The sequence below is a fragment of the Salvia miltiorrhiza genome, unplaced genomic scaffold (genome assembly GCF_028751815.1).
Source record: "Salvia miltiorrhiza cultivar Shanhuang (shh) unplaced genomic scaffold, IMPLAD_Smil_shh original_scaffold_358, whole genome shotgun sequence".
Lineage (NCBI taxonomy): Eukaryota > Viridiplantae > Streptophyta > Magnoliopsida > Lamiales > Lamiaceae > Salvia > Salvia miltiorrhiza.
Genome location: NW_026651535.1, coordinates 137,281 through 163,492, shown reverse-complemented (window position 1 = coordinate 163,492; position 26,212 = coordinate 137,281). Strand labels below are relative to the sequence as shown.

Here is a 26,212-nt window from a genome sequence, read left to right as displayed (position 1 = left end):
ACGGGACGAGTAGATAGTAGATAGTATTGTGAATGGAGTTTGAATTTCACTATTATTGTGAGTGGAGTTTGTGAATACTATTATTATAAATAAAAGTGATAAAGATATTGTGGATGGACCAAAATAGTAGAAGTGACACCGATATTGTAATATTGTAGACAGAGAGAGTACAAAATTTTAATTCTTAAAATGTCTTTATAATTAAACTATTTAATAATACTAACATTTTAGTTGGGATTATGACAATTTAGTAAACAATAATAATAAATTAATATTTGTTATAACTAAAATTATTTTATTATATATGCTGCCTCTAAATGATATAGACAATCACACAATATGTATAATTATTTCAAACGAAGACCGAGTATTTAGATATATCTTCAGCAAATAAGCATATATAAACAAACATTCGTAAGTAAAATGTCCCTTTCCATAATTCAAAAATAAAATGTACCTTTCCATGAATTAAAAATTCCACAGCCCGCATAAATTGACTTTCGATGATAATGCTAAATTTCTAATTGTTAATCAGCATCAATAATTTTATTTTTTTTGAGAAATTTAGCTTCAATAATTGAGAAGGCATGGTTCTCTTCTAATTTCTACAGCCAACCAACATATATTATTTTCTAAATTTTCACGATTACCATCTCTTCCGACCTCATTCCTCCTCCCGCCGCCGCCACCACCACCCACAACCAAAGAGGAATGACGGCTTATGGTGCTGTGAATTCCCTGAGGAATACAATTGATTACATTCTCTATTCTTCTCATTTTAGTCTGGTTGATCCCTCTCCACATATCATACAATCCGCCTACGAGGAGTTGCAGCCCTTACAAGAAATTCTGGAAAGATTAGACAGCACAAGAACTAGCAAGAGCAGGAAGAAGGTGAATGCTTTGGATGGAAAAATCAAAGAGTTGATATGGGAATTCCAAGACTTATTGGAATCCCTTGTCTACCAACAGATTCTTTCACAAGTAAAAGATGAAGGAATAATGAAAGAGAGAGTATGGGATTTGCAAGGCTTATTGGAATCCCTTCCCTCACAAGTAGAAGATGAAGGAATGAAAGAGGTAGCATGGGGATTCCGATCCCTTCCCTCACACCCACAAATTCCTCGTTTACACCACGCAACCACAACAAGGAGAAGAAGACTGGTGGTGCGTAAACCCAAAGGAAGAAACTTTAACACGCCAAAAATCATGAGTGAATCTGAGGCTTCACAATCCAGAAGCCTAGCAGATGTTGGGGGTGAGAGATTATCCATTGATCTGCATTCCCTACGACATCATGTTCCTTCCTTCATTCACGCTCTCAAGTATACCAAGAGGGAATACATTTATGAATTGCTCAATATGGCTGAAGACGACGAGGATGAATCTATTTACTCAAGAATTGGGACTAAGTCCAAGATGATTGGATTATCGGATCAGTTCCAACAACTCAAAGAGAGTCTTATGAAAAGATATGGCAGGAACCATTTCTTCGCACTTGTTGGAACGGCAGGCATTGGCAAGACTGCTCTTGCCGAGGCCGTTTTCGAAGATCCAGAAATCTTAAGCCATTTTCAGCGTCGCGCATGGGTCACAGTAGGCAGAAAATCTCGAATCAATGAATTCTTTCTAGACATTCTAGATCAAATATATGGAATCACACAAGGAGATGACGAAAGATTGCAGGGCGAGAAATGCCTAATTGTGCTCGATGATGTGTGGGAGAGACAGATGGATTCCGTGATGGGTTATTTTCAATACAAATTTGATGCATCAATTCATATCTTGGTAACTACCCGAGACCGAAACACAACTTTCACTCTGGTTCATTCTTGTTCTATTATATTGGTTCGGTTTTTGAACCAAGAAGAAAGTAAGGAGCTACTATGCGAGAAGGTGTTTGGTGAAAATATTTGCCCTTTTCAGCTTGACAAAGCCGCTACCAAAATTGCAAAAAACTGTGAAGGTCTTCCTCTCGTGATAGTCACAGTCGCTGACATCCTATCAAAAGCCCAGAATACAGACCCAAAATACTGGGACGATGTTGCAGAGATGCGAAATTCAGTGTTCACGGATGCGTATAATGAGATATCGAAGGTACTTTTCCCAAGTTACAACTACTTACCTCAATATCTTAAAATGCCTTTTCTGTATATGGGAGTCTTCCCTCGAGATTATGACATCCCCCTTTCCAAGATCATGAATATGTTGGCCACTGAGGGCTTGTTTCATAACAAATCTTTGGAGGATTCTGTCTCGCAATGTTTGGAGGAACTTTGCATGTATAGGAATCTGGCTTTATTCAGCCTAACGAGCATTTATAGGTATTCGTCGAGGATTGTTTCTCCCAAGTATAAAACTTGTCGCCTTCATTCTTCGTGGCAGCACGTGTGTAGAGGAGAGGCTCAGAAGAATAAGTTTTATCATGTCTTAAAAAAGCTTGTTGAAGGCTTAGAGGATGGTGTAAAAGGTCAGCGTTGCTTGTGTCTTGAAAATAACCTTTTATTTGGCATCAAGGACTTTCGCAAGTTCGTGAGATTGAACTGTGCATCTTCTACACGTTCTCTTCTTTTTTTTGGTCCATACCACCAATATCCAATTCCAGTTGGTGACGATTTCAAGTTGCTTCGGAAACTTGATGCTCTTAAACTACGTTTGTACACTTTTCCAACAGAAATTCTTACACTAGTCCTATTAAAGTACCTTGCTCTAACTTGCAATGGAGAACTCCCTACGACCATATCCAAACTTTTCAACCTTCAAGTCTTGATTATCCATCCGCATAGCAACATTAGAATTTGTAGAGCTCCATCATATGTACCAATACAGATATGGGATATGCAAGAGTTAGAGCATATTGAAATATTGGGGAAGAGCCTTGTAGCTCCGTGTCATTTTGCTTCTTTGAAAAAGCTCTCAACTCTTGTAGGTGTGAATGCCAGTATTTGTACAATTTTGGAACTCTCCCAAAAAGTTCCTTGCCTAAGGAAATTAGGAGTTCAAATCGATCTGACGCCTTATGATGACCATAATGACCTTTTAAGTTGCTTTGGTTGTATTTCAACACTTGAAAACTTGGAGACACTGAAATGTAGTATCATAAATCCTGTGGTTAAGTACAATTATGTGTTTCCTAGTTCATTGTTGTTGCCACGCGGATTGAAAAAGTTACATTTGAGTGGCATGGGTTTTTCTTGGGAATACATGGATGTAATTGGATCTTTGCCATTTCTTGAAGTGCTCAAATTGCGAGCCTACGCCTTTTGGGGTTCAACGTGGGAAGCACGAAAGAGAAGTTTTTTGAGACTTAAGTTTCTTCTAATAGAAGACAGTGATTTGGTGCAATGGAAAGCAAGATCTGGAAGCTTCCCTAATCTTATTTGCGTAAACATGAAACATTGCTACAAACTAGAAGAGATCCACTGGCCATCTGAAATTTCGTTCAATGAGATTGAATTAGTGAACTGCAATCCTCTAGCTTTGACTTCAGTCAAGCAATTACAGCTGAGAACATATGCTTCCCTTGAAGTGACTGCATTTTCTTCTTTTGACAAGAAACCCATTACTATCAAGTTTATGAGGTTAGTCTTGCACCTGATTAATTCATGTCCTAGTCTTAGTACATATTTTAAGTTAATTATGGGGTTTTCAAATTTTAATTATGCTCAAAATGTACTTAATTTTTAAATTTTAATGCTATAAAATATTATTTTCTGGTCAAGATGTTTTACGTTGCTACTTTATTTTTCTATTAGTTAGTGTATATATGAGAATTTTCACAAGTAATTAAACCAAGGGAGGTGTTGCTCCAATGTATGTTGGTGTGTGTAGGTTCATTGTAGGTTGCACACAAGACAAGATGACTATTAATTATCCTCTGAATATATATGTATGCTCACATATCTATATATTTATCATTAATTTTCAGGCGATATGATGACTGAGGATATATAATAGAGTCGTAAAGGTGAGCCACCATGTTCTTCATTCATCCACATGTTTATAACTTCAGTGGTTTTATTATTGGATTGTCATATGAATTTGAAATTGTGAATTACTTTGGATTTTGTTGAGGTATGGAATGAAAACTGTGATTGGTTGGGTTTGATTGAAAATCTTAATTAGTAGTATGTGATTCGAGGACATTAATATTTGTATTATGCATAATTTTTGCTTTGTTTTGGTACCGCATGTCATCAATCATCATTAGATTGGAATTAGGTACCAATAATAATATTCATAATCACTTTGAAATTTTCATACGATGAGATCATATATTATATATAGTCGAGTTGAAAATGTTTTACAGGATTCGTGAGTTTGGGTGTTGGATGCATTGGTTTGTGAGAAAATATTATGTTAGTTGTGAATTGTGATTGACTGTTGTTTTGCTAAATCTTTTTGGTTGTTTTGTTAGTTAAAAACGATTTTAGTCAACACATTGAAATATTTGCAAAATAGGGGAGAAATAATTGCAGTCATGTGAGTCTATGACTCATATCCGAAAAATTGATGCTCATCATTCCCACTACTTTAGCACGTTCATAATTACGAATAGGCCCATTTCAATAATTGTCACTCGTCTTTGTAAAGCAAGTTCCCACACTTTAACAAACGAAAATGTCGAGTTTCAGTTGAAGTAAAATCTGATATTGAGAGAGTGAAAATGGCTTTGGATGCCTTCATTTCTCTCAAGCTCACAATTGAGGACCTCATAAAGAATCCTTTTTCCAGCCTTTCGCTTGCACCCCCAACTCAACAAATCTTAGAATTCGCATATCAGCAGCTGCACTCCTCAGAAGAAATCGCCAGAAAATTGCTCTTGCGCACCACCACCACTTTGGATCTCCAAATCAAAGTGGCGGTTTCCAAATTACTAGACACAATCCGATCATTGAAGACGAAGCACGCGCCATCTGGAAGCAGCGTGCGCTATATCGAATTCTCCGCAGAGGAAGTGAAAGATCTCAAGCAAGATATTCACTCATTTGCAGAATTATTCAACACAATGTACATCGCCGCCGCCGAAGAAGAAGAAGAAGATGGCGATTCATCGCAAATCGGGCTTTCTGGGCGCAAATCGAAGATGATTGGTCTGTCCGACCATTATAAAGAACTGAAATACCATCTCACGCGTCCAGCATCGCCTATGATGATTTTGGTCCTTGTTGGAATGGCAGGCATTGGTAAGACTACTCTTGCTGCACAAATTTTTGAAGATCCAGATATCGTGAAACATTATGATCTTCGCGTGTGGGTGAAAATTGGGGGAAAATGTCAATTAAAAGACATCCCACGGCGCATTCTAGCCAAGCTGAATCCCGATCTAAGCGATCGATTCCTCTCGAAAGGAGAAAATCACGAAATTGCTCGGTGCCTGAGAGAAAATTTGAAGGGCAAGAGATATCTCATTGTTTTGGATGATGTATGGAACAAATACATGGCGTGTCACTTCTATTGGTCGAGCAGATACAAAATATTTGAATCGGAGCCTTTTCCATATGAGAGAAATGAAAGTCGAGTATTGCTCACAACCAGGGTGCATCAAGCGGAAGAACACAATGGTCATTTTCCGGATTATGTCTCGAGGCTGCGCTTCTTAAATGAGGAGGAAAGTTGGGAGCTTCTGCGTGAGAACGTGTTCGCTGAAGAGCTCTGCACCTCTCAATTTGAGAAAGCTGGAAAGAAGATTGCCGAGAATTGTGAAGGTCTTCCTCTTATGATTGTCAAGGTTGCAGAGCTCTTGTCTTCAAAGGAGAGGACGTTACAGTATTGGAACGAAGTTGCAGCAGAAAAAAATCACCAGCTTTTCATGGATGCTTATGATGGAATATCGAAGGTACTTTATTCAAGCTATGAGAATTTGACAGAGTTGCTAAAATTATGTTTTCTGTATATGGGAGTTTTTCGTCAAAATTATGAGATTCCTCGGGGTAAGCTGATCAATATGTGGAGTAGTGATGGATTTCTTGAAGAAAATGCGCATGAATTCCCATCTCCTAGTGCAATCGAATGTTTAAATGAGCTTGTTGCAAATAATTTGGTTATGATATATCAAAGCAACATATCTCCTAATTCTGCAGTTGGTGAAGAGCAAATAAAAACATGTGGCCTTCATTCTTCGTTTTGGTACTTGTGTAACAGAGAAGCTAGGGAGACGAAGTTCTGTTGCATATTGAAAATTCTCAATGATAGTTTAGGAGGAGATATACAAGGGCAAAGTAGATTGGCATTCCACAACAATGTTTTGTTTGGCATCAAAGATGTGTATGAATCAGTGGAGGTTCATTGTGCATCAACTGTGCGTTCTCTTCTTTGTTATGGTCCCTATCATCGGTATCAAGTTCCTATATGCTCTGGTAGTCTGGTTTGAAGTTGCTGAGAGAGTTGGATGCTCTTACAATCCGTTTTTATGAGTTTCCATTGGAGGTGTTAGAACTAGTTCAGTTGAGGTACCTTGCTCTCACTTTGAACGGAGAACTCCCTGTTTCCATATCCCGACTCTCAAACCTTCAGTTCTTGATTGTGGGTTCCCATTTGAGCATCAAATCTTGCAGAGGGCCATCGTTTTTGCCAGTGGAGATATGGAGCATGAAGGAAATAAAGCATATTGATGTCATGTATAGTGATATACCCAATCCTTGTGGTGCTTCATTGGAAAGTTTACTCACACTTTCAAATGTGAGTGCTCATAGCTGTAGTGAGGAAGTTTTTAAAGCAATTCCTAAGTTGGAGAAACTTGGGATTCGGATTGAATTAGCATATGATGATGATGTTAAACTCTTGAGCTCCCTTAACCAAGTTTCAAATCTAAAAGAACTACGATCACTTAAATGTGTGATCGTGAGTCCTGAGATAGTCCCTTCTCCGCTTGCTCCACTTCCGAACTTCCCATCAACGTTGAGGAAATTGAGTTTGAGTGGGTTGGGATATCCGTGGGAAGAAATGAGCAAGATGGCGTTGTTGCTGAGTCTTACAGTGCTCAAGTTGCAAAACTATGCTTTTCAAGGAGTTAAGTGGGAAGCGAGGGAAAAATTCTGGTCCCTTCAATCTCTTGTGATTGAAGACAGTGATCTGGTGGAATGGAAAGTTGGAAGTGAGAGCATGAAATCACTTAAAAGGCTAAGCCTAAAGCACTGCTACAACTTGGAAAATATTGAGTGGGAATATGGAAGGTCGCCTGATAGGATTCATTGGGCTTGTAAAGATTCACTTAGAAAGATTGAAATGGTTGACTGCAATCCTTTAGGGGCAGAGGAAATGAACAAGGCTTTACCAAGATGGAAGAAAGATGCATTAGCTGTCCATTGTTCATGGGATGATACGAAGCGCAAGAAATGAATATTAGGTGTGTGAAAGCCTACCTCCATGAGAATTTTGTAAAGGTGTATTACATGATACATGAACATTAGTGAGATTGGAAGGCGAGAAAAGAAAAAAGAAAAATGGACGACGCCCACCCCAACCCCAGCCCAAGCCGGATTCAATATTTGGAATGGAATCATGGATCATGTCTCTCAACAGATTCCAGCGCAAGGATCATATTGCCAAATTTCTACACATGTGACATGCGCCCATAAGAAAGCTAGCACTTTGCAGAATAGGTTTTTTTTTTTTTTCTACCTTAAGCAATGCTAAAATGTCTCACATGTTTATAATCTATACTAGTGTTGCCCCCGTGCTTTCGCACGGGCAATACGTTATATATATATATGCACCAAAAGTTTGATGTCCTACTATTTACAAATTAGCAAACTTCTAATTTAAATCTATTCAAAATTACACTAAATTATTATATTGTACTATTTGTATCATTAAATTTACATAGTTATTACTTATATATAAAAGATATGGCTCATTACAAACCATTCATAGAATATTCTTAATTTCTTATATAACTAAAACTAACTTAAATCATTAAATTATGATTTGTAGGATAGAATCTGCAAGTAATTATAATTTTTTTGTATAATTATATATAATTTTTAGAATTAATAATAAAAAAATCATGTTTTAAACATAAAATAGCCACATATAATTTTGTCATAATAAGAGTAATTAAACTCATGAAGCATATTGCTTTTTTTAAAAAAAAAGACACACATACATGAGGCAAAAACCAACTTTCACCGAATTTTATTTAAGTTCACATATTTTTTTTTTTTGGCTCTGTTGCACGACTTTATGAAAATTGATTATTTTTTTTTAATATTTTCTGAGAATGACCTGTTTTGAGTCTTCAATTTGCTTAGTTAAAAAGTTGTATGCGGAAGAAAACTTACTTTGTTTCGTTTTTGAAAATGCATGAATTTTTCTTTTAAATTTTTATTTTTTTTTTGTTACAGCCAAAGAAAGAAAAAACACACTCACACTCTAGCTCCTAGGGTGACTCGAACATACATGAATTTTATATGAAAAAGCATGAATTTTTCTTTTTGAAAATACATGGAATTTTATTATGGAATGCTTGGAAACAAAGTTAATATACAGCTACTAAAAAGCATTAGAAATACCAATTCATGATATTAATCATGAACTATTGATGAACCAATTATCATTGTGCAATAACTTAATCCAATAAACTCTTCAAATAAATAACTTCATCCAATAAGGTACACTTGTGAACCAATGACCATTATTTATAGAAATTAGAAAGAAACAAACATCTTACTGTTAAATTTACATTTCTAAGACCACCATTTACAGCAAACCTAAACTCATTTTGTAGTATATGTCACTTCGAATAGTATTTCTACTCCAATCATTTACACCAAACTCAAACCCAAATCTTTCCACCTATTTTTTATACTTCTTCAATCGTACATACATATTTCTTTCAAATTATACATTCACCCCAAAACTTTTCAATTACTAATTCCATATAAAAATAAATATTATATCCAAATTAAATTATTATTATTATTATTATTATTATTATTATTATTATGTTGTTGTTGTCATGTAGTATTTATATTTCTAATAAATTGTTTTAAATATTTGTGTATTATACTTTTTAATATGTCACATAATTAAATATTTTTATTATTGAAAATTAAAACTCCAAATAAATAAAATTAAAAACTTAAATAACAAAATAAAATAAACTAATTTCGATAAACTGGAAATGAAGGATTGTTTTATTAATCCAATTTTTTAAAATGCGAATGTTCCATTCAAGATTATGTAGTTTTAGAATTGAAGTTACTTCATTATTACAAAAGCTTGGACAACACAAACAATAAATAAAAAACTGAGCCCAGATCTCATTCACCCCCTAAAATTGAGAGTCATTAAATAAAGAGAGCCTTAATCTTCTTCTTCAGGAGTCGTCCCTCGTCTGGCTGTTCAGCTCCGAAAAATAAACAAAAGTTGTCTGCTCTTCGCCTTCAACAGCGTGTGTTCTTCTTCTTCTTCTCTATTTATCTTTCTTCTCCAATCGACAGCTTCTCAATATTTGTGCAGATACCGGAAAAAGATAAAATAAAAGGAGCGAGAAGAAAATCTTCATATACCAAAAAGTATACCTTTCTTACCGACAGTGTTTATGTTTTGATATGATGCACCAACTATGCTCTCTTACGACTATATATCTCAAATAGATACAAAAATATTTTGAATTTAGCCCTTGCTCTAACTTCTAGGACGATCCATCAAATTTCAACAGAAGTGATTTTTTTTTTTCAGACTAATGAACAAAGAACTTTCTTCAAGCAAGAATTGTGAAAAAAATTGTGGTTTCTTTTTTTCTTCACCGGAGAAGAAATTGCCACCTCCAATGCCATGCAGCATTGGTGATAGTGCATATTGTATCAGAAGGAGAGATGGAGAGAGAGGGGAAGCGACGAACATTAAACCAGAGGAGAAGATTGAGACTGGAGATGTCCAAGATTGGATAAAATAATAAACTGAAGTAAATTTGAAAAGGCATAAAAGTTTTTAAGGACATTGGGCATCTGAAAAGGCGTAAAGTTTTTAACATTGATTGGGCATGTGAAAAGTTTGGTCATCAATTTCAAGGATAAAATTTTAATTAATTATAAATAGATAATTCTACTCAAAAATATTTTGGCGGGAAAATCTTGATAGCCAACTTTCCTTTAGTATAATAGATAGATTATGCATTCGTATTTCTTTCCTCGTTATCTTGATTGGAAATTGAACTCAAATAACACATATAACCTCTTGATTGTAACACACAACTATACAACCTCTTTTGATTATGTTTAATTATAGGGTCAATTAACATACTTTAATTTTAATTTCCAAAACAACAATCGAAAGCTTCCATAGCATAGTGGTAGTGCGTTCGCTTCGTAAGCGAAAGGTCGCGAGTTCGATCCTCGCTGGGAGCTTTTCTCTATATATATTTATGATTTATGATACTAGACAACGTTTTTTTTTTTTTTTTTTTTCTAAATGGACCTAATAAATTAATATTGTTTTCAAATCTAGACTGATCGCATATCTATTAATAGTACTAGTATTATTACTTTTTTGAAAAAATATTTATTACTAGTGTTTATTAAAACATGAATTTTCAACTAAAATTTAATTTTAAATTAATTTGAATGATGACTTTGCAATTTGTTAAAAAAATAACATTGAGAAAACGTGCCATGGGATCAAGATCTCGGAGATGCATAGGTAGTTTATAAACATGTGATAGAGGCCTTAGGGTAAATATAGAATGAGATAAGTTTTAGGGAAAAAAATGCGCAAATGTATTATTAAATTTACATGGATCTCAAGCATATATGTTTAACTATATCCATATTGTGTTCAAACAATTTTACCGAAAACATATTTGACGTCGTCTCTAACATCGCACCACCACCAACAACTCCAATGTCGTTAGCAGTGAAAAAGAGATGAAGAAGAAAAAGAATAATAATAATAATAATAATAATAATAATAATAATAATAAATAATAATAATAATAATAATAATAATAATAATAATAATAATAATTGCGGTAGACTATTTTACCTTTAATAAAAATATAATAAATCCCTTTTGTTCTAAGTTGAATCTCTTGTAACCTCCCGTTGCAGTTCATCAATATAATTTTAAGATAATTAATTAGGGTACATTCATCCCATTAGGACTTATAATTGCCTTTTATATTTATTTGAATTTATAATGAAATATTTGGGTTAATTAATACAAAGTTACTTTTAATTATTTTTTTCTTTTTCAAACTTCAAATTTTATAAATAAAATTCCATTAAAGCTTAAATTCAAATAATTAAAGAATATTATCGTAAGAATATTATAATTTATATGTTAATTTTAATTTCATGGCTAATATTTTTCTCAATCTTATAGTAATACTACAATAGTAAATGTTTAGCCATAAACAACAAGCGCCAAGTTACATGATACTCCCAGTTATTATTTGTCTACAAGTGCATTCTATCTTCCTCCTGCTCAACAACATACACAATGATTCTCCTCTTCTCCATAGCTCTCCCCATAATTTTCTCTGGTTCATTTCATTTAACCTAATTTCCTTTTCAGATCTTATTCGACTTGATTTATTTTCTTTTTTAGTAATAAAATTTCATTATAATAGATATATATGGACTCACATATTTTACATTATAATATTAATTTCTTTAATAATCGCGTCGAAAAGAATTAGACTAAGTCATGAGTTGGCAGGGAGGGAATATAATTTTTACATAATTAAGTTGTCCAATCTCATTTCATCATTTTCGAAATTTCTTTTCTTAATTGATGACAGGATTTAGGACAGCTCTTTTAATTTTCTATATTGGGGTGACAGATCTAGGACATCTCAAGTCAATTTAGGACAACTCTTTTAATTTTCGAGTACTGCTAAACACACATAATATGTGCGCACTTAATACCCCTGAAAATTAAACCGAACCGATTTATTTTTTATATTCCGGTTCAAATTTTATCTTGGACTGAATTATCCTTATTTTATATTAAGAAGTTATTGATTTGTTCTTAATGATATTTTTTCCTTTTTTAAACTTCAATAATTTTGGAAAATAATTAATTTGTTCTTAAAATATGCCCAATTTATTAATATAAATTATATTTTTTGGAGAAACGGTCAATGCATATTCTACCTTAATTTTTGACATGAATAAAGTTCAAACAATCATTCTTTAGAGAATACATAACAAAATGACACGAAATATCACCATTGGAGGTGAGACCAAAATGACACCATCCCCTCTCACAAATAAAATTGGTCATTCCATATTTTCAAGTTTTTGTTATTTTGTGTTAAATAGGCCAAAATGTATAATTTTGGTCTATAAGGTCTATCAATTTGAATTCCAATTAATATATTATTTGTGTTTTATATTCTTTTGTTTGAGCTTGATTAGTTATTTTGTTTCACATGTAAAGTAATCGACAAAAAAATGAAACTCTTCACAAAAATAAATAAAGATGAAATTGAAGTTTCACAACTAAGCATGTGAACGACAACACTAGGTGACACCTTTGGCATACTCCAAATTCAAATGCAAAGGGGACACGCATGCTTTTTGAGCAAATGTTTATAACACATTTTAATTCAACAATTAATTTGTAGTATGTTATTTGTATCTTGTGGAAAGAAAAAGCGAATGAAAAAAAGGTGGAATCTAATATACATGCATGAACGACCCACTCAAGAATTTCATTGAACAGGTTGTGGGCATTGTATTTGATTGCGATTTGGTTGAAATTTCACCTTGTTGTAATCGAGATTTTCATTATAACCCTTGTAGATTATATGTTTTTGGATCTTGTTCATAAACAAATGAAATCTTGTAGAGAAAAGAATGAGAATCTATGTTCTTAAATATTCAATTTGTATAATGTAAACTTGAGATTCCATATAAAATTCAAATCATGGTCATATGAAAATTTCATTGTCATAAACAAACAACTTCATTAATCAAAACTACAAAAAAACCATAAAAAAATTGGAAACCAAAGGTTGAATGACCGCTTCAAATCTTGAGTTTCGAGAAAAACCAACTGTTCTTCACGGTCTTGAACCTCTCCTCGAACCTGCTCTTGACCTCCTTGCAGGTGGACACCTTCTTGTCCTGTGAAACGAGCGCGTCCACGGAGATGACGCCCTTGAGATCCACGACGTACTTGGCGATGCCAGCAACGAGGCAGTGACCGTAAGGGCGCGCGGTTGCGAGAGCCGTCGTCGAAGTTCACCATTGTTGGAGCGTCTGTGAGTGTGGAGGTGAGGCCGATAATAAGATTATGAGAAAGGAAATAAGATTTTGAATTTTAAGGAAAGATTATGAGAAATCATTTCCTTAATAATTATCATGGGTAATGAGATAAATTGTAAATTCAAATAAAATTAAATTAATTCCTCAATTAATAAAAATATACAAATTGACAAAAATGTTCAATTAAGTGTGCACATATTATGTGCATTTAGATTTTTCCTTAATTTTCTATATTGGAGTGACGACAAATACTCCCTCCGTCCCATGACAACATCACACCCATGAAGACAGTCAAATGATTCAGTCATAATTAAAGCCTAAAACTCCGAGAGTTAAAAACTCTAATTCAATGATCTTTACCTTTGCTACAAAGTTGAGGGCGAGCTCTATCAACGCTTGGGTTGTTACTTTCGGTTTGAGTTAGAAGATTTTTCCTTTTGTGCATTTAAAGTTTTTAGATCTTAATTCTTTTTTTCTTTTTCTTTTTTGTTCCAACTCGTTGATGTCAAATTTCAAGTTATTATTTTGATATTTCATTCAACTTATACGACAATAAAAGGGCTTGTGTTTGGTAGTTAGGATAAACATATATATATATATATAGGGAAGAGCTAAAATAAGAGCATTTCTTAATATATAAAATAAGAATTATTTTCAGCCCTTATATCATCAAGATCTACGGTTGATTCGTAATCCTGTTGGATGGATTTATGGCCCTGAGTTCGAATCCCAAATGTAGCAAAAATTTATTTTTCACAATTCATACCTTTATACAGCAAATTCATACGTGTTCTACATAAAATTCATACATTAAAAATTGCTCTTATTTCTTATTTTAGGGCGTGTTTGATGCGGTATATTAGGGTGGATAAAATGTATTTCTAATGTTTGATGTGGTAGTTTATTAATAAGTAAAGCCCGCATTTATTTGGGGGGGCCGCCGTAATTTCATTGTAGCAAAGACATAATTGATCCAGCGCCCATAAAGAGATTTCTAATATCAAGAGCTACAGTTGCTGAGATAATAATTCAAGTAATCGAAATTGTCCCTTGCTTCATTTCAGATTCATCCAGCCCATCCCGCCCTAGGGTTCTTCCCCAAAACTCGCAAGCAAGAGGGTGAGACTCCCAAATCTTCACCATTCATCAAATCAAGGTAAACAAGGTTATATTACGAAAGGATTTTGTCCAAATCGTTCATCTTCCAAGTATTTTGGAAGATGATGAAATTGGTAAATTGCTATGTATAAGCGATTTTTTTTAAAAGATTGTTCTTACAGCAATTCTTGTTGAACGAAAAGATTGATGAATAGTAGTTTGTATTTTCGCCAAATTAGTCACATGGTGAAAAGTTATTGAAACATACAAAATAAGCTGCACCAAAGTGAAAGATCATATCAATAAAAATAGAAGACCAAAACACAAATAATTTCACTTCATCTAAAAACACACGAGTGTTGGTTGGGTGATGGGCAGAGGAAAATATGTAATATACGCCCAAACAAGACAGCTTCTGATTATCACGGAACACTCACCCAAATCGATTGAACCACAACAACCGAGGATCATCAACAATAGATTTCAAAAAAAAAATGAAAAAAAAACAGAACAGACCATTACCTTGTTGGAAGGAGTTCATCGAGAGTAAGCCGAAATGAATTACACGAATTCAGCAAACACCCCCAAAATATATTCTTCAATTGTTGGGTTGAAATTTTTCAAGAGCCGGATTCGAATGGTAAAAAGGAATCTACAATGGGTGCAAATGAGTCTACTGTCTTTTTTATCTGACTGAGAACTCGCGCCCTAATCACCAAATTCGCATTTTTTTTTTCTTCCCAATTTTCGTCTTATGTTTTCAAAGGATATAGACGTAATTTCCAGGTTTAAGTGGAGGGTAAGGTGGTCATTTCACAATATAAGCTGTGTTAATGGGCAAAAATGCCCTATCCCTTATGTGTTTTTTGAAAAATGCCCTCTCTTATCATAGAAAGCATTCTATGCTCTAAATATGTAAAGTGCCTAATTTACCCTTTGATGTTGATGGGTTTGCTTGGTTTTTTGTGAAAGTCTTACACATTTGACCGATTTGACAGCCATCGGTCATAAAAGTCAACGATTTGACAGCTATCGGTCAAGAGTATATGTGTCCGGCCGGTGGCTAGATCATGTGTCCGGCCGGCCGGACACATGTTTTCACCGGTCGGACACATGTTTTCACCGGCCGGACACTTGATTTTATCGGTCGGACACATGTCTGACCGATAAAATAATGTGTCCGACCGGCTAGATCATGTGTCCGGCCGGTGAAAACATGTGTCCGGTCGGGCGGACACATGATCTAGCCGGTCGGACACATGATTTTATCGGTCAGACATGTGTCCGATCGATAAAATCAAGTGTCCGGCCGGTGAAAACATGTGTCCGGCCGGACACATGATCTAGCCACCGGCCGGACACATATACTCTTGACCGATAGCTGTCAAATCGTTGACTTTTATGACCAATGGCTGTCAAATCGGTCAAATGTGTAAGACTTTCACAAAAAACCAAGCAAACCTATTAAATCAAAGGGTACTTAAAGAATAGGGCATATAATGTTTTGTATAATAAGAGAGGGCATTTTTACAAAAAAAGATAAGGAAATGGGCACTTTAAATTTTTGCTCAACTAAGCTACACCATAATGTATTTTAATGGCTGCTATCAAACAATAAATTCCTATTAACTAGAGGTTATTTAAGAGCTATCAAACAATGATACATGTAATTAATTTTAATAAATGTGTATTAGATATCTATAAGTAATTAATCTCTATATTATCATCAAACACGCCCTTAAACTATTATAAATGTTTGGTAGCCTAGCTAGATTTCTATTATGAAAGGCCCAAAATAGGGTTAAGCCTGCGCAAAAATTGTTGTTCCTTTTTTGCTGTGTTATTATTGTGTAGTCGTGCCTCTACCCTCAGATATATCGGATGAGATCCTCCATCCAATAATTTATCACTCTTAATTTCTCTATTTTATAATTATTTATTATAAAAATATTATATATAATAAACGCTAATTAATATTTATTACTAAAAATTCAAAAAAAAATTATATATCCTAATTTTAAATTAATTAACCAAAATAATCCATTATTAATTCAAATAAATAATATAAAAATAATTATAAAACCTAATTGGGTGAATGAACCCTTGTTAATTATCATAAAATCATATTAAAACATAACAAATTAATATTGAAGAAAAAGTAATTAAAAAAATTATAACAAATTAAGAGTGAGACAGGATGATGTACACCGAAAGTGAATAATAATCCAGATAGGACGTTCGGAGACCAAATTACCCTTTTTAAGATCCGTACAGAAGGGCTTTCAAAGACAGGCGACCCTAATTTCATATGGTGACATTGAGGAAAACGATTCTCCATCAAGAAATTTGAATGCGCGATTGAAGGATTGTTGCGAAGATAGAGAAGGGGGAAATTAAGCTTGGACAATTCACTCAGAAGAGAGAAATAATCCAGGAATTCAAGAAAATAATTCATTCAGATCGGCGTATTTATTACTTCTAGATAGAGATGTCAATCTAGCCCGAAACCCGTGTGCTGGCCCGATTAACCCGCCACCCGAGAGGGTTAGGGTTGAATATTTTCAACCCGATAAAAGTTACAATTCGATTAGCCCGTAACCGAATAGCCCGGCACCCGATAGGGCCTGCCCGACTAACCCGATGGGCTAGCCCGAAACCCGAATACTTAATATTAAAATTTAGATTAAAAAAAAAAGGACAAAATATTATAAAGTCTCATCATTTCACTTTTCTGTATTTTTGAGATGCTTTGCTTCTATGAATTCAAACTATTATTGGATATTTTATTGTTTTTCGTTAACAAAGTTGAACATTTTATTGTTACCAACTTATTTTATATGTTGTGCAATCTTGATGTTTTTTTCAATATATTTTTTCATTTCATGCTTGCTATATAATTTATATCTTTGATTTCTATGTATATTTTATACATTATATAGATCATTAAAAATAACAAAATACAAATGATTATATTTTTATTTTACGCATTTAAGCCGACTAGCCCGATGGGCTAGCCCGAAACCCGAACGTTTAGGGTTAGGGTTGAAAATTTATAACCCGGCAAAATTCCCAGCCCAATTAAGCTTCACCCGATTAACCCGAAACTCGGTGGGCTGACCCGATTGACATCTCTACTTCTTGATGCTTAGGTATTCATCATTTTAATTTTAGTCTTGTACAAAAATTATTAATTTGTGATTCGTTCTACTATGTACAGAAACTAATTCTATATTTTTATTGCTTTGTTTTTATGGAAGCATAAGTCTTGCCTCCAATATTATTGATTACTAATACATTTGGAACAGATCGAAGTCAGAGAAGTTAGGCTTATTTGTTTGGTTTGGTGGATAGAATTAATTAGAGGCTACTTGTAGGAGGAGAAAGTACTTAGTGGGAATTTGTAGGTAGAGAAAAGGATATGATACCAGTTCTATATATATAAGGGTGTGTTTGATTTTCAGTAAAGGATTATGTAGGATAATTTGTAACCAGGATATTTAGCGTGGATAATGACACATTATTAATACTGAGTTGGTGTTTGCTATCATGGCTAAATACATAATATCCTGGTTTAAGTTAATCCCATGGGGGAGGTGGTATTATTAATCCTAAGAAATCTGGATTAATAATACTGGGTCGTGGGATTAAACCGGGTCATCCGCATGATTACTAAATAATACCAAACATTAGACTGATCTGTACTAAATTAGTTAATACAGTGTATTAGCCAATATCAAACACACCCTAAGTGCATTCCATCTCTCCAAACCCTGCTAAACAACAGACACAATGATTCTCCTCTTCTCCATAGCTCTCCCCATAATCTTGATCTATCTTCTCCGCAAAAACAATAAAAAATCATTAAAACCCAATCTCCCGCCACTCGCACCAGGCCTGCCGTTGATCGGAAACCTGCACCAACTAGCAGCGGCGCCGCTTCCACACATCTTTCTCTCCCAACTCTCCAAAATCCAGGGCCCCCTGCTCCGCTTAAACCTAGGCTCAAACCCCATAATCGTCATCTCTTCAGCAAAGCTAGCGGAAGAGGTCCTGAAGAAGCAGGACTCCGCCTTCTGCAGCCGCCCCAAGCTCGTGGCGCAGCGGAGGCTCTCCTACAACGGCGCTGACATGGCCTTCGCACCGTACGGCGCGCACTGGAGAGAGATGAGGAGGATTGCCGCCGCACATCTCCTCAGCCCGACCAAGGTGCACTCGTTCCGCGCCGTTCGCCAAGATGAGGTGGCTCGCATGGTCGCCAAGATCGCGCGCTGCGGCGCTTCGTCGCCGGTCAACCTGAGCGAGGCGGCGATGGGGCTGACGACGACTCTCATATGCAGGATAGGTTTTGGGAGGAGGTATGAGGAGCAAGGGTCGGAGCTGCGGAGATTTGAGGAATTGTTGGGCGAGCTCCGGCAACTGCTGTCGGCGTTCTTTGTGTCTGATTATTTTCCGGCGTTGAGTTGGGTGGATAGAGTGTGTGGAATGATGAAACGGCTTGATTGTGCGTTCGAGAAGCTAGATCGTTTCTACCAGGAGGTGATCGACGAGCATCTCGGTCGCAAAGATGGGGAAGAGGAGGAGGATATTATCAGTATGCAGATCAAGCTTGAACTCCATTCCCCTAAACCTAATTGGGACCGGGTCAAGGCATTGTTAATGGTAATTTTCTTTTTCGCAAATAATTGTGTGGCAACCAAAATCAATACACCCCGAAAATAGGTAATAAGGGAGGGTGGTAAAAGTTTTTTTTATAAACTACTAGTAATTGTTAATTTAGTTAATTTAGTGAGTATAAAAATAGCCCACAAATTTTAAAAGTAGAGAGAGTACGTAAGTAGGAGATCGTGAAGCCCACAACTTAAAAAGTAGTACGTGGGTCCATAAATGATAAAAAAAGATTAGGGCATAATTCCTTGAAAGAATAAAAATGACAAATTATAACATATTTTTCATGGATGTACTGAGTAATTTATTACTCACCCATCCACAAAAAATAGCTAGTCCTAATAAGGGACAAGACGAATTTTAATAAAAATAATTATTGTATTATGAGTGGAGAATATGGTCCACCATGTGATAGATAGTTTTCAAAAATAGAAAGAGGCTAATTGTGGACATCCCAAAATGATAACAATTAACTATTTTTTGTGGACGGATGGAATAGTTAATTATTGATTAGAAGTGGATAAATGGTTAAAGGTTTGATATTTTTGTATTGTAATTCATAAATTAATTTCTAATTAGGATTTACTTAAACTCGTATGGAGCGTTTGGTTTGATGAGATGGATATGATCTGGGAGGGATCCAGAATTGTTTTTTGTTATGGGGGCACAAAGCTATATATTTCCTCCGTACCCCATAAATATATATATATATATAGGTGTTTTCTGTACAAATTTTAATAAAAAGTTGTTTAAAGTATTAATAGTGGAAAAAAGGATCTCACATTAAGGATATGGTTAAGTAGATTGTGGGTAAAATAATGTAAGTTACAAGGGTAAATTATGAAAATTATGTGTGGAGTAGTGTTCAAAAATAAAATGTACATAAATTTGGGAGAGGTACCAAAAAAAATGTATGCATAAATATGAGAGGTGAAGGAAGTATATAAAATACATTCAAAAAAATTATTTGGAAATAACATAATATAATAAAATTTGGGTGATTGAGATATAATCATATAACCATAAAGAAGTGAGGGCAAATATTAGTTTGGGATATAATAAAAGTTATGTAAATATATGTATATAAATAAAGAAAAAAGTTGTGGGGGCACGGGCTGGGCTGAACAAGTAGCATTGTAGCGGTTAGGTGTCGGGCCGATCCTTTTGGCACCTCCATTTATATGTGTATTCCTTTGAAGCAGAACTTATTCATTGGTGGAACAGACTCAAGTGCCGCTGCAATAGTCTGGAACATGACTGCTTTGATGAAGGCGCCACATATCATGAAAAAAGTGCAAACAGAAATCAGAAATGTGGTGGGCAACAAGGGGAAGGTAGACGACGACGATCTGCCAAAACTCCCATATCTAAAAGCAATCCTAAACGAGACTTTCCGATTGTACACTCCGGTTCCATTGCTTGTACCAAGACAAACCACTGAGAAATGTGTGCTAGATGGCTATGAAATTCAGCCCAATACTACTGTTTATGTAAACGTGTGGGCCATTGCAAGAGATTCCGAATATTGGAAAATCAGCCCCGAAGAATTCTTGCCGGAGAGATTCATTGGTAGCAACATGGACGTGAAAGGGCAAGATTTTGGAGTGATTCCTTTCGGGTCGGGGCGCAGAATCTGCCCCGGAATGTTTATGGGAGTTGCTAATGTGGAGCTTGCTGTTGCAAATTTGCTCTACTCTTTTGACTGGGAGCTGCCTCAAGGAATTCAACTGGACACTCATGTTTTGCCTGGAATTATCATGCATAAGAAAAATCCACTTTTTCTCTTGCCTAAGCCATATAACCTTTAAGGGTGCGTTCTCTTTAGTTGTAAATTTATCATGAAAAAATGAAAGATAAACAAAATTTCACCCTTTAAATCTTTCTTTTCTTTTCCCACATTTCCTACTTGACTCTTACCCATTCCTCATTTACACTACAATCGGAGGGATAATATTATCCCTCATTTGTAGTATAAATGAGGAATGAGTAAGGGTTAAATAGGAAATTGAAAAAATAAATGAGGAATTTAAAGGGTGAAATTTTGTTTATCCTTTCTTTTCTCATGATAAATTTACAACAAAAAAGAACGCACTATAAGAAATCTTGTGTCGGATCATTAGACGAGTAATGCTACTATGTGCCAATAAATGGAGGCAGGGGCGGAGCCAGGGGGTGCCCGGGGGGGGTAGAGCCCCCCCCCCCCCCCCCCCAAATTTTGAAAAAAAAAAAAAAATTTTTTTTTAATAATATGTCTAAAAATGTTGTTATTATTATTATTATATTTGTATTTTAATAAAAAAATATCTAAAATGTATTGAATGCCCCCAAAAAAATTTTTAGCAAATGTTTTGAACTATATTATCTATGAAAATGTTGTTATTATTATTATTATTATTATTATTATTATATTTGTATTTTAGTAAAAAATGTCTAAAATGTATTGAATGCCCCCAAAAAAATTTTTAGTAAATGTTTTGAACTATATTATCTATGAAAATGTTGTTATTATTATTATTATTATATTTGTATTTTAGTAAAAAATGTCTAAAATGTATTGAATGCCTCCAAAAAAAAATTTAGTAAATGTTTTGAACTATATTATCTATGAAAATGTTGTTATTATTATTATTATATTTGTATTTTAGTAAAAAATGTCTAAAATGTATTGAATGCCCCCAAAAAAAATTTTAGTAAATGTTTTGAACTATATTATCTATGAAAATGTTGTTATTATTATTATTATATTTGTATTTTAGTAAAAAATGTCTAAAATGTATTGAATGCCCCCAAAAAAAATTTTAGTAAATGTTTTGAACTATATTATCTATGAAAATGTTGTTATTATTATTATTATATTTGTATTTTAGTAAAAAATGTCTAAAATGTATTGAATGCCCCCAAAAAAAATTTTAGTAAATGTTTTGAACTATATTATCTATGAAAATGTTGTTATTATTATTATTATATTTGTATTTTAGTAAAAAAATGTCTAAAATGTATTGAATGGCCCCAAAAAAAAAATTCCGGGGGCTACCGCCCCCGAACCCCCATTACAGTTCAGCCCCCCCCAAAAAAAATCCTGGCTCCGCCACTGAATGGAGGCAGAGATATGGTGGATTCAGATTGCTGGTGATGACTGAAATTCTAGAATTTCGGTTTTTGTGACGGTAATTGTAGGCAAATATCCAAGAAGATTTCATCTAGGTACTATTTGGACTTTTTCAACCGTAGTTGAATTAATGTAATTTTTTAAAATTATTTTAATGTCTTTTTAATGAAATTTTTTATTTCAAATTTTAATATTTATTTTAATTTTTAAATATATTTATTATGGAAAAATAGATATAAATTTTATAAAGCCCCCACTATGGATAAAGGGCTCCTTAGACCCCTTCTATAGAGCCCTCAAGGTCAAGGGTGCTCTTATATATTTTCCGTGAGAATTCTATAGACTTTTAAAATCCACGGACTTTTAAAATTTACATAAGTCTTGAACTAATACACCCCCTAAATCTTTCATTTTACTGATTTGTTTTTAAAGGAAACAGTAAAAGCTTTATTAAGAAGCAACGCAGGTATATCCGGACGAAGTAAGACCAATCACAAACAACCTTTTCCTTGATTTAAAACGTGGGATTTTTCTGGTCATTTAGACAATGATCGGTCCATTTCGGCATTCAACTTATTACTAGTTGTTAATTACATTTTCTAATCCAATTTAAAAAAAAAAAAAAAAAGAATTACATTTTTCCTTAATCAATGAATAGCATGCAGTTGCAATTGCCACGACCGTAGTGAATATAATCATAATAGATAGAAGTGATATCTTAAGCATCTTTTGCGATCACTCCTCACATTTAATTTATACTAGCAGAAAGAGTGATATCTTATTCATCTTTTGTGATCACTCCTCACATTTAGTTTATACTAGCAGAAAGAGCGTACATTGTATATATAATTAATTTTATTTTATTTGATAGAATAAAAAATATAAATATAATATTTATTATATTTAATTTTTCAATTACAATTTGGTCTGTTTAATTGATCAATTCTATTATCTCTTACAATATCTTCTTCAAAATCCAAGCATCTATTTTATTAAATGAAATTTTATTAAAAGTTAATATGCATTAGAGATTCTTAAAAAGACCAAAAAGAAGGAAAAAAAAATGTCGTGTAGGATAGAGGATGGATGGTTGTGAATTGTGATGCTGCCATGTAATTGTTGCTAATCATATATAGAATCGATTTCATCATTTTTAAGTGAATTCGAAGTTGTTTGTGATAATCAACATAAAATATCATCTGCGTCCTTTCTTACCACGTGGGATCCTCTGATTTAGTGTGTACTACCGTATATCAGTCTTAATTTATTATAATTTTTAATTATATTTTTTTCAATTTTAATTTATTATGTTTTAATATACTTCATCTGTCCCATTGATCTTGTCTTGTATTCCTTTTTTGTTTGTCACACTGATCGTGTCTCATTTCTATAAATAGTAACAATTAGCTAAACAATAAGAATTATTAATTACCTTCTCTCTCCTACTTTATCACTTTATTACATTCTCTCTCCTACTTTATCACCTTCCATCTCCTACTTTATCAATTTTATACTTTATTACCTACACATTTAAAACACTAGTAATAATCTCTTTAATAACCGTGCCGAAACTAAATGGGACAAGCCCAATGGGCCGGAGGGAGTAATAAGAAGATAATTAACAAGGGTTCACTCATCCAATTATGGTTTATAATTATTTTTTTATATTTATTTGAATTAATAATTAATTATTTGGGTTAATTAATTCAAAGTTAGGGTATATAATTTTTTAAAATTTTAATATTTAGTTATAAATATTAATTAGAGTTACTCCCTCCGTCCGCCAAAAGTGTACCACTTTGGCTGGGCACGGGATTTAATAAAATTGGTGATGATTTTGATGTAGTGGAGAAAGGGTCACACCACTTTATGGGATGTGTGGTTGAGATTGAATTTGGGGTGGGTTTTATTGTAAATAAAGAGTGTTTGTAAGGATAAAAGATTAAAGTGGGTGGTGGGACCATTTCCATAAAAGGAAAGTGGTATACTCTTTGCGGACGCCCAATATAGTAAAAGTGGTATACTTTTGGCGGACAGAGGGAGTATAATATAATACTAATATTTTTTATTTTTACAAAAAATAATTATAAAATAGACAAATTAAGAGTGATACACGGTGGTACACATTAAAAAATTATGGGACAGAGGATCTAATCCCCTTTCTTACAACAACTCGTATTTTCTGCTTACATAAGAACTTTTTGATAATTAAGAGCAAGATTAGAAAACTGAGGTGGGATTTAATTGATACAAGGCAAAAATATGGTAAAAGGCACATACGTTGACAAAAACGGAGTGAGGAAAGGCGCGTGGACTCAAGAAGAAGACGACAAGTTGAGAGCTTATGTTGAGCAGTACAACTGGCCACTGCTTCCCAAATTTGCAGGTTATTTTATTTTTAAGATTCAAATCCCCATGTTTTTGGTAATAAAAGTATTGGTATTGATAGATGTGCTATTTGAGATTTGATTCAAACTTAACGTTGGTGTTTTCTCAGGTCTAGATATATGTGGAAAGAGCTGCAGACTGCGAGCGCACCCGAGACCGAGAGTTGAAAAAAGCTCCAAGTACCGCTCCAAAAACAACCACCTAAAGGCATCGAGACTCCTCCCAGAAAGAGTAAGAAACCGACCAGTCCAGCAGGCAAGGAATTACATGAGCTGGTATGCTAGATTGCAGTATTATTTTATGGTCATATATAATTCTACATTACATATTTGGACTAAAAATTAACACGGCATTCAATTCTTAACCAAAACCAAGAATGACGTCATGCATGTTGCTGACGTTGGGGTTTCTATAGTTGAGAGGTTGACCAATCGATTATTTTTATAATGTTAATTGTTTTAAATAATCATTTAATATATTATTTTATCCTTAATACGATTATAATAAAAATAAAACAAACTGAAATAAAAAAATTGATAAAAAACAAAAACATAAAAACTAAATAAAAGATAAAAAAACATAAGGAAGACCCCAACCCCACCACCCTTTCTCATGGTGACAAAATGCTGGTCCCGTCGCCACAAGAAGATTGTTGACGCAAAATCAAACTCTAACTCTAACAAAATTAAAGTTTGTTGTGACACCACCAACAAAATCACACTCACCTTTTCGACTAACCCCAAGTTCACCCTCTTTGACTTTTGTATCTACGCATTATTCGTCAAGAAAATCAACACCAAGTAAAACGTGTTAAGCGAGTCGAACTTGATGGCAATTGAGATACAACTACTACTTAATCTGGGTCCACATTTCATTGGTGAGGCCAGCCGATAATATATTGGCAGAGGATGTTCCGGAGCTGCCGTCGATTTTCCTTTTTCTTTGAATTTGTTTTTTTAGATTTAATTTCTTATACTAAAAATAAAATTCAAATTTTCAGATTTTAGGTCAATATTAAAAAAATACTCCCTCCGTCCACGAAAGAACTTCCTATTTTTCTATTTCGGGACGTCCACGAAAGAACTTCCTACTTTTTCCTATTTTGGGACAATACCCCACCACTTAAAAAATACTCCCCTTTAAGACAATTCACACCACTCAAATAACATTAATTAAAACAACACAATAAATTATTAATACTTTTTCACAATTCCCAATACACTTTACAACTTTTTCTCCACTCTCAATACACTATACAACATTTTATTAAAACCCGTGCCACTCCCTCCTAGGAAGTTCTTTCATGGACGGAGGGAGTAATTAATATGCTTTTATTTTGTTGCTATTTAAAATTTTCCCCCAAGTAAGATAGTTATTTTAATATTTACCTCTTTTGAATATTGCGAATTTTGTAATTTGATGGGAATGATTTTTAATTTTCTAATCTCCAGCTAAAAATAATTAGTATATGGAGTACTATATGCTTGTAAAAATAGGACAATAACTTTCGGACTTGTCAAAATAAGATAAGTGTTGCACTCACAGGACATTTCTGAGCCAATTATCCAATTTTCGAACTTTTCCGCATGGACGACCAAGCACATGACAACCCGCACAGAGGGGTTGATTATGTGGGAAGCACGTCATTTTTATGGCCCAAGATAAGATGTCATGTGCTTGGTCCATGCGGGAAAGTCCAAAAATTCGATAATTGGCCGATAAATGTTCTGCTCGTGCA

At 34.1% G+C, this 26,212-nt stretch overlaps 3 protein-coding genes and 1 non-coding gene across 5 annotated transcripts; all 4 read left to right on the top strand.

Annotated features, from left to right (window-relative positions):
* Positions 1-423: 423 nt before the first annotated feature.
* LOC131004215 (putative late blight resistance protein homolog R1C-3) lies at positions 424-7,739 on the top strand. Of its 2 annotated transcripts, XM_057930843.1 has the most exons (3): positions 424-3,581; positions 3,929-3,967; positions 4,735-7,739. In XM_057930843.1, the coding sequence occupies exons 1-2, from the start codon at positions 712-714 to the stop codon at positions 3,942-3,944; spliced, it is 2,886 nt and encodes a 961-aa protein (XP_057786826.1). In that variant the 5' UTR covers positions 424-711; the 3' UTR covers positions 3,945-3,967; positions 4,735-7,739. The 2 variants fall into 2 exon arrangements, with proteins under 2 accessions (XP_057786826.1, XP_057786825.1); XM_057930842.1 differs by having other exon boundaries at positions 425-3,581; positions 3,929-7,739.
* LOC131004275 (putative late blight resistance protein homolog R1B-17) lies at positions 4,667-7,341 on the top strand. Its single transcript, XM_057930925.1, has 2 exons — positions 4,667-6,301; positions 6,364-7,341. Exons 1-2 carry the CDS (start codon positions 4,667-4,669, stop codon positions 7,339-7,341), a joined length of 2,613 nt encoding a protein of 870 aa, XP_057786908.1.
* A 2,541-nt stretch (positions 7,740-10,280) lies between the features above and the next one.
* On the top strand, positions 10,281-10,352 carry TRNAT-CGU (transfer RNA threonine (anticodon CGU)). The gene has a single exon. It is a non-coding gene; the product is annotated as a tRNA-Thr (tRNA).
* A 7,362-nt stretch (positions 10,353-17,714) lies between these two features.
* On the top strand, positions 17,715-20,854 carry LOC131004223 (6,7,8-trihydroxycoumarin synthase-like). Its single transcript, XM_057930859.1, has 3 exons — positions 17,715-17,756; positions 18,062-18,971; positions 20,180-20,854. The coding sequence occupies exons 2-3, from the start codon at positions 18,102-18,104 to the stop codon at positions 20,783-20,785; spliced, it is 1,476 nt and encodes a 491-aa protein (XP_057786842.1). The 5' UTR covers positions 17,715-17,756; positions 18,062-18,101; the 3' UTR covers positions 20,786-20,854.
* Positions 20,855-26,212: the final 5,358 nt, after the last annotated feature.

Coding starts and splice junctions, on each gene's coding strand:
- LOC131004223 (XM_057930859.1), top strand. CDS start 18,102: ATGATTCTCCTCTTCTCCATAGCTCTCCCCATAATCTTGATCTATCTT. Junction 18,972..20,179: donor GGGTCAAGGCATTGTTAATG/GTAATTTTCTTT, acceptor CCTTTGAAGCAG/AACTTATTCATTGGTGGAAC.
- LOC131004275 (XM_057930925.1), top strand. CDS start 4,667: ATGGCTTTGGATGCCTTCATTTCTCTCAAGCTCACAATTGAGGACCTC. Junction 6,302..6,363: donor AGGTTCATTGTGCATCAACT/GTGCGTTCTCTT, acceptor ATGCTCTGGTAG/TCTGGTTTGAAGTTGCTGAG.
- LOC131004215 (XM_057930843.1), top strand. CDS start 712: ATGACGGCTTATGGTGCTGTGAATTCCCTGAGGAATACAATTGATTAC.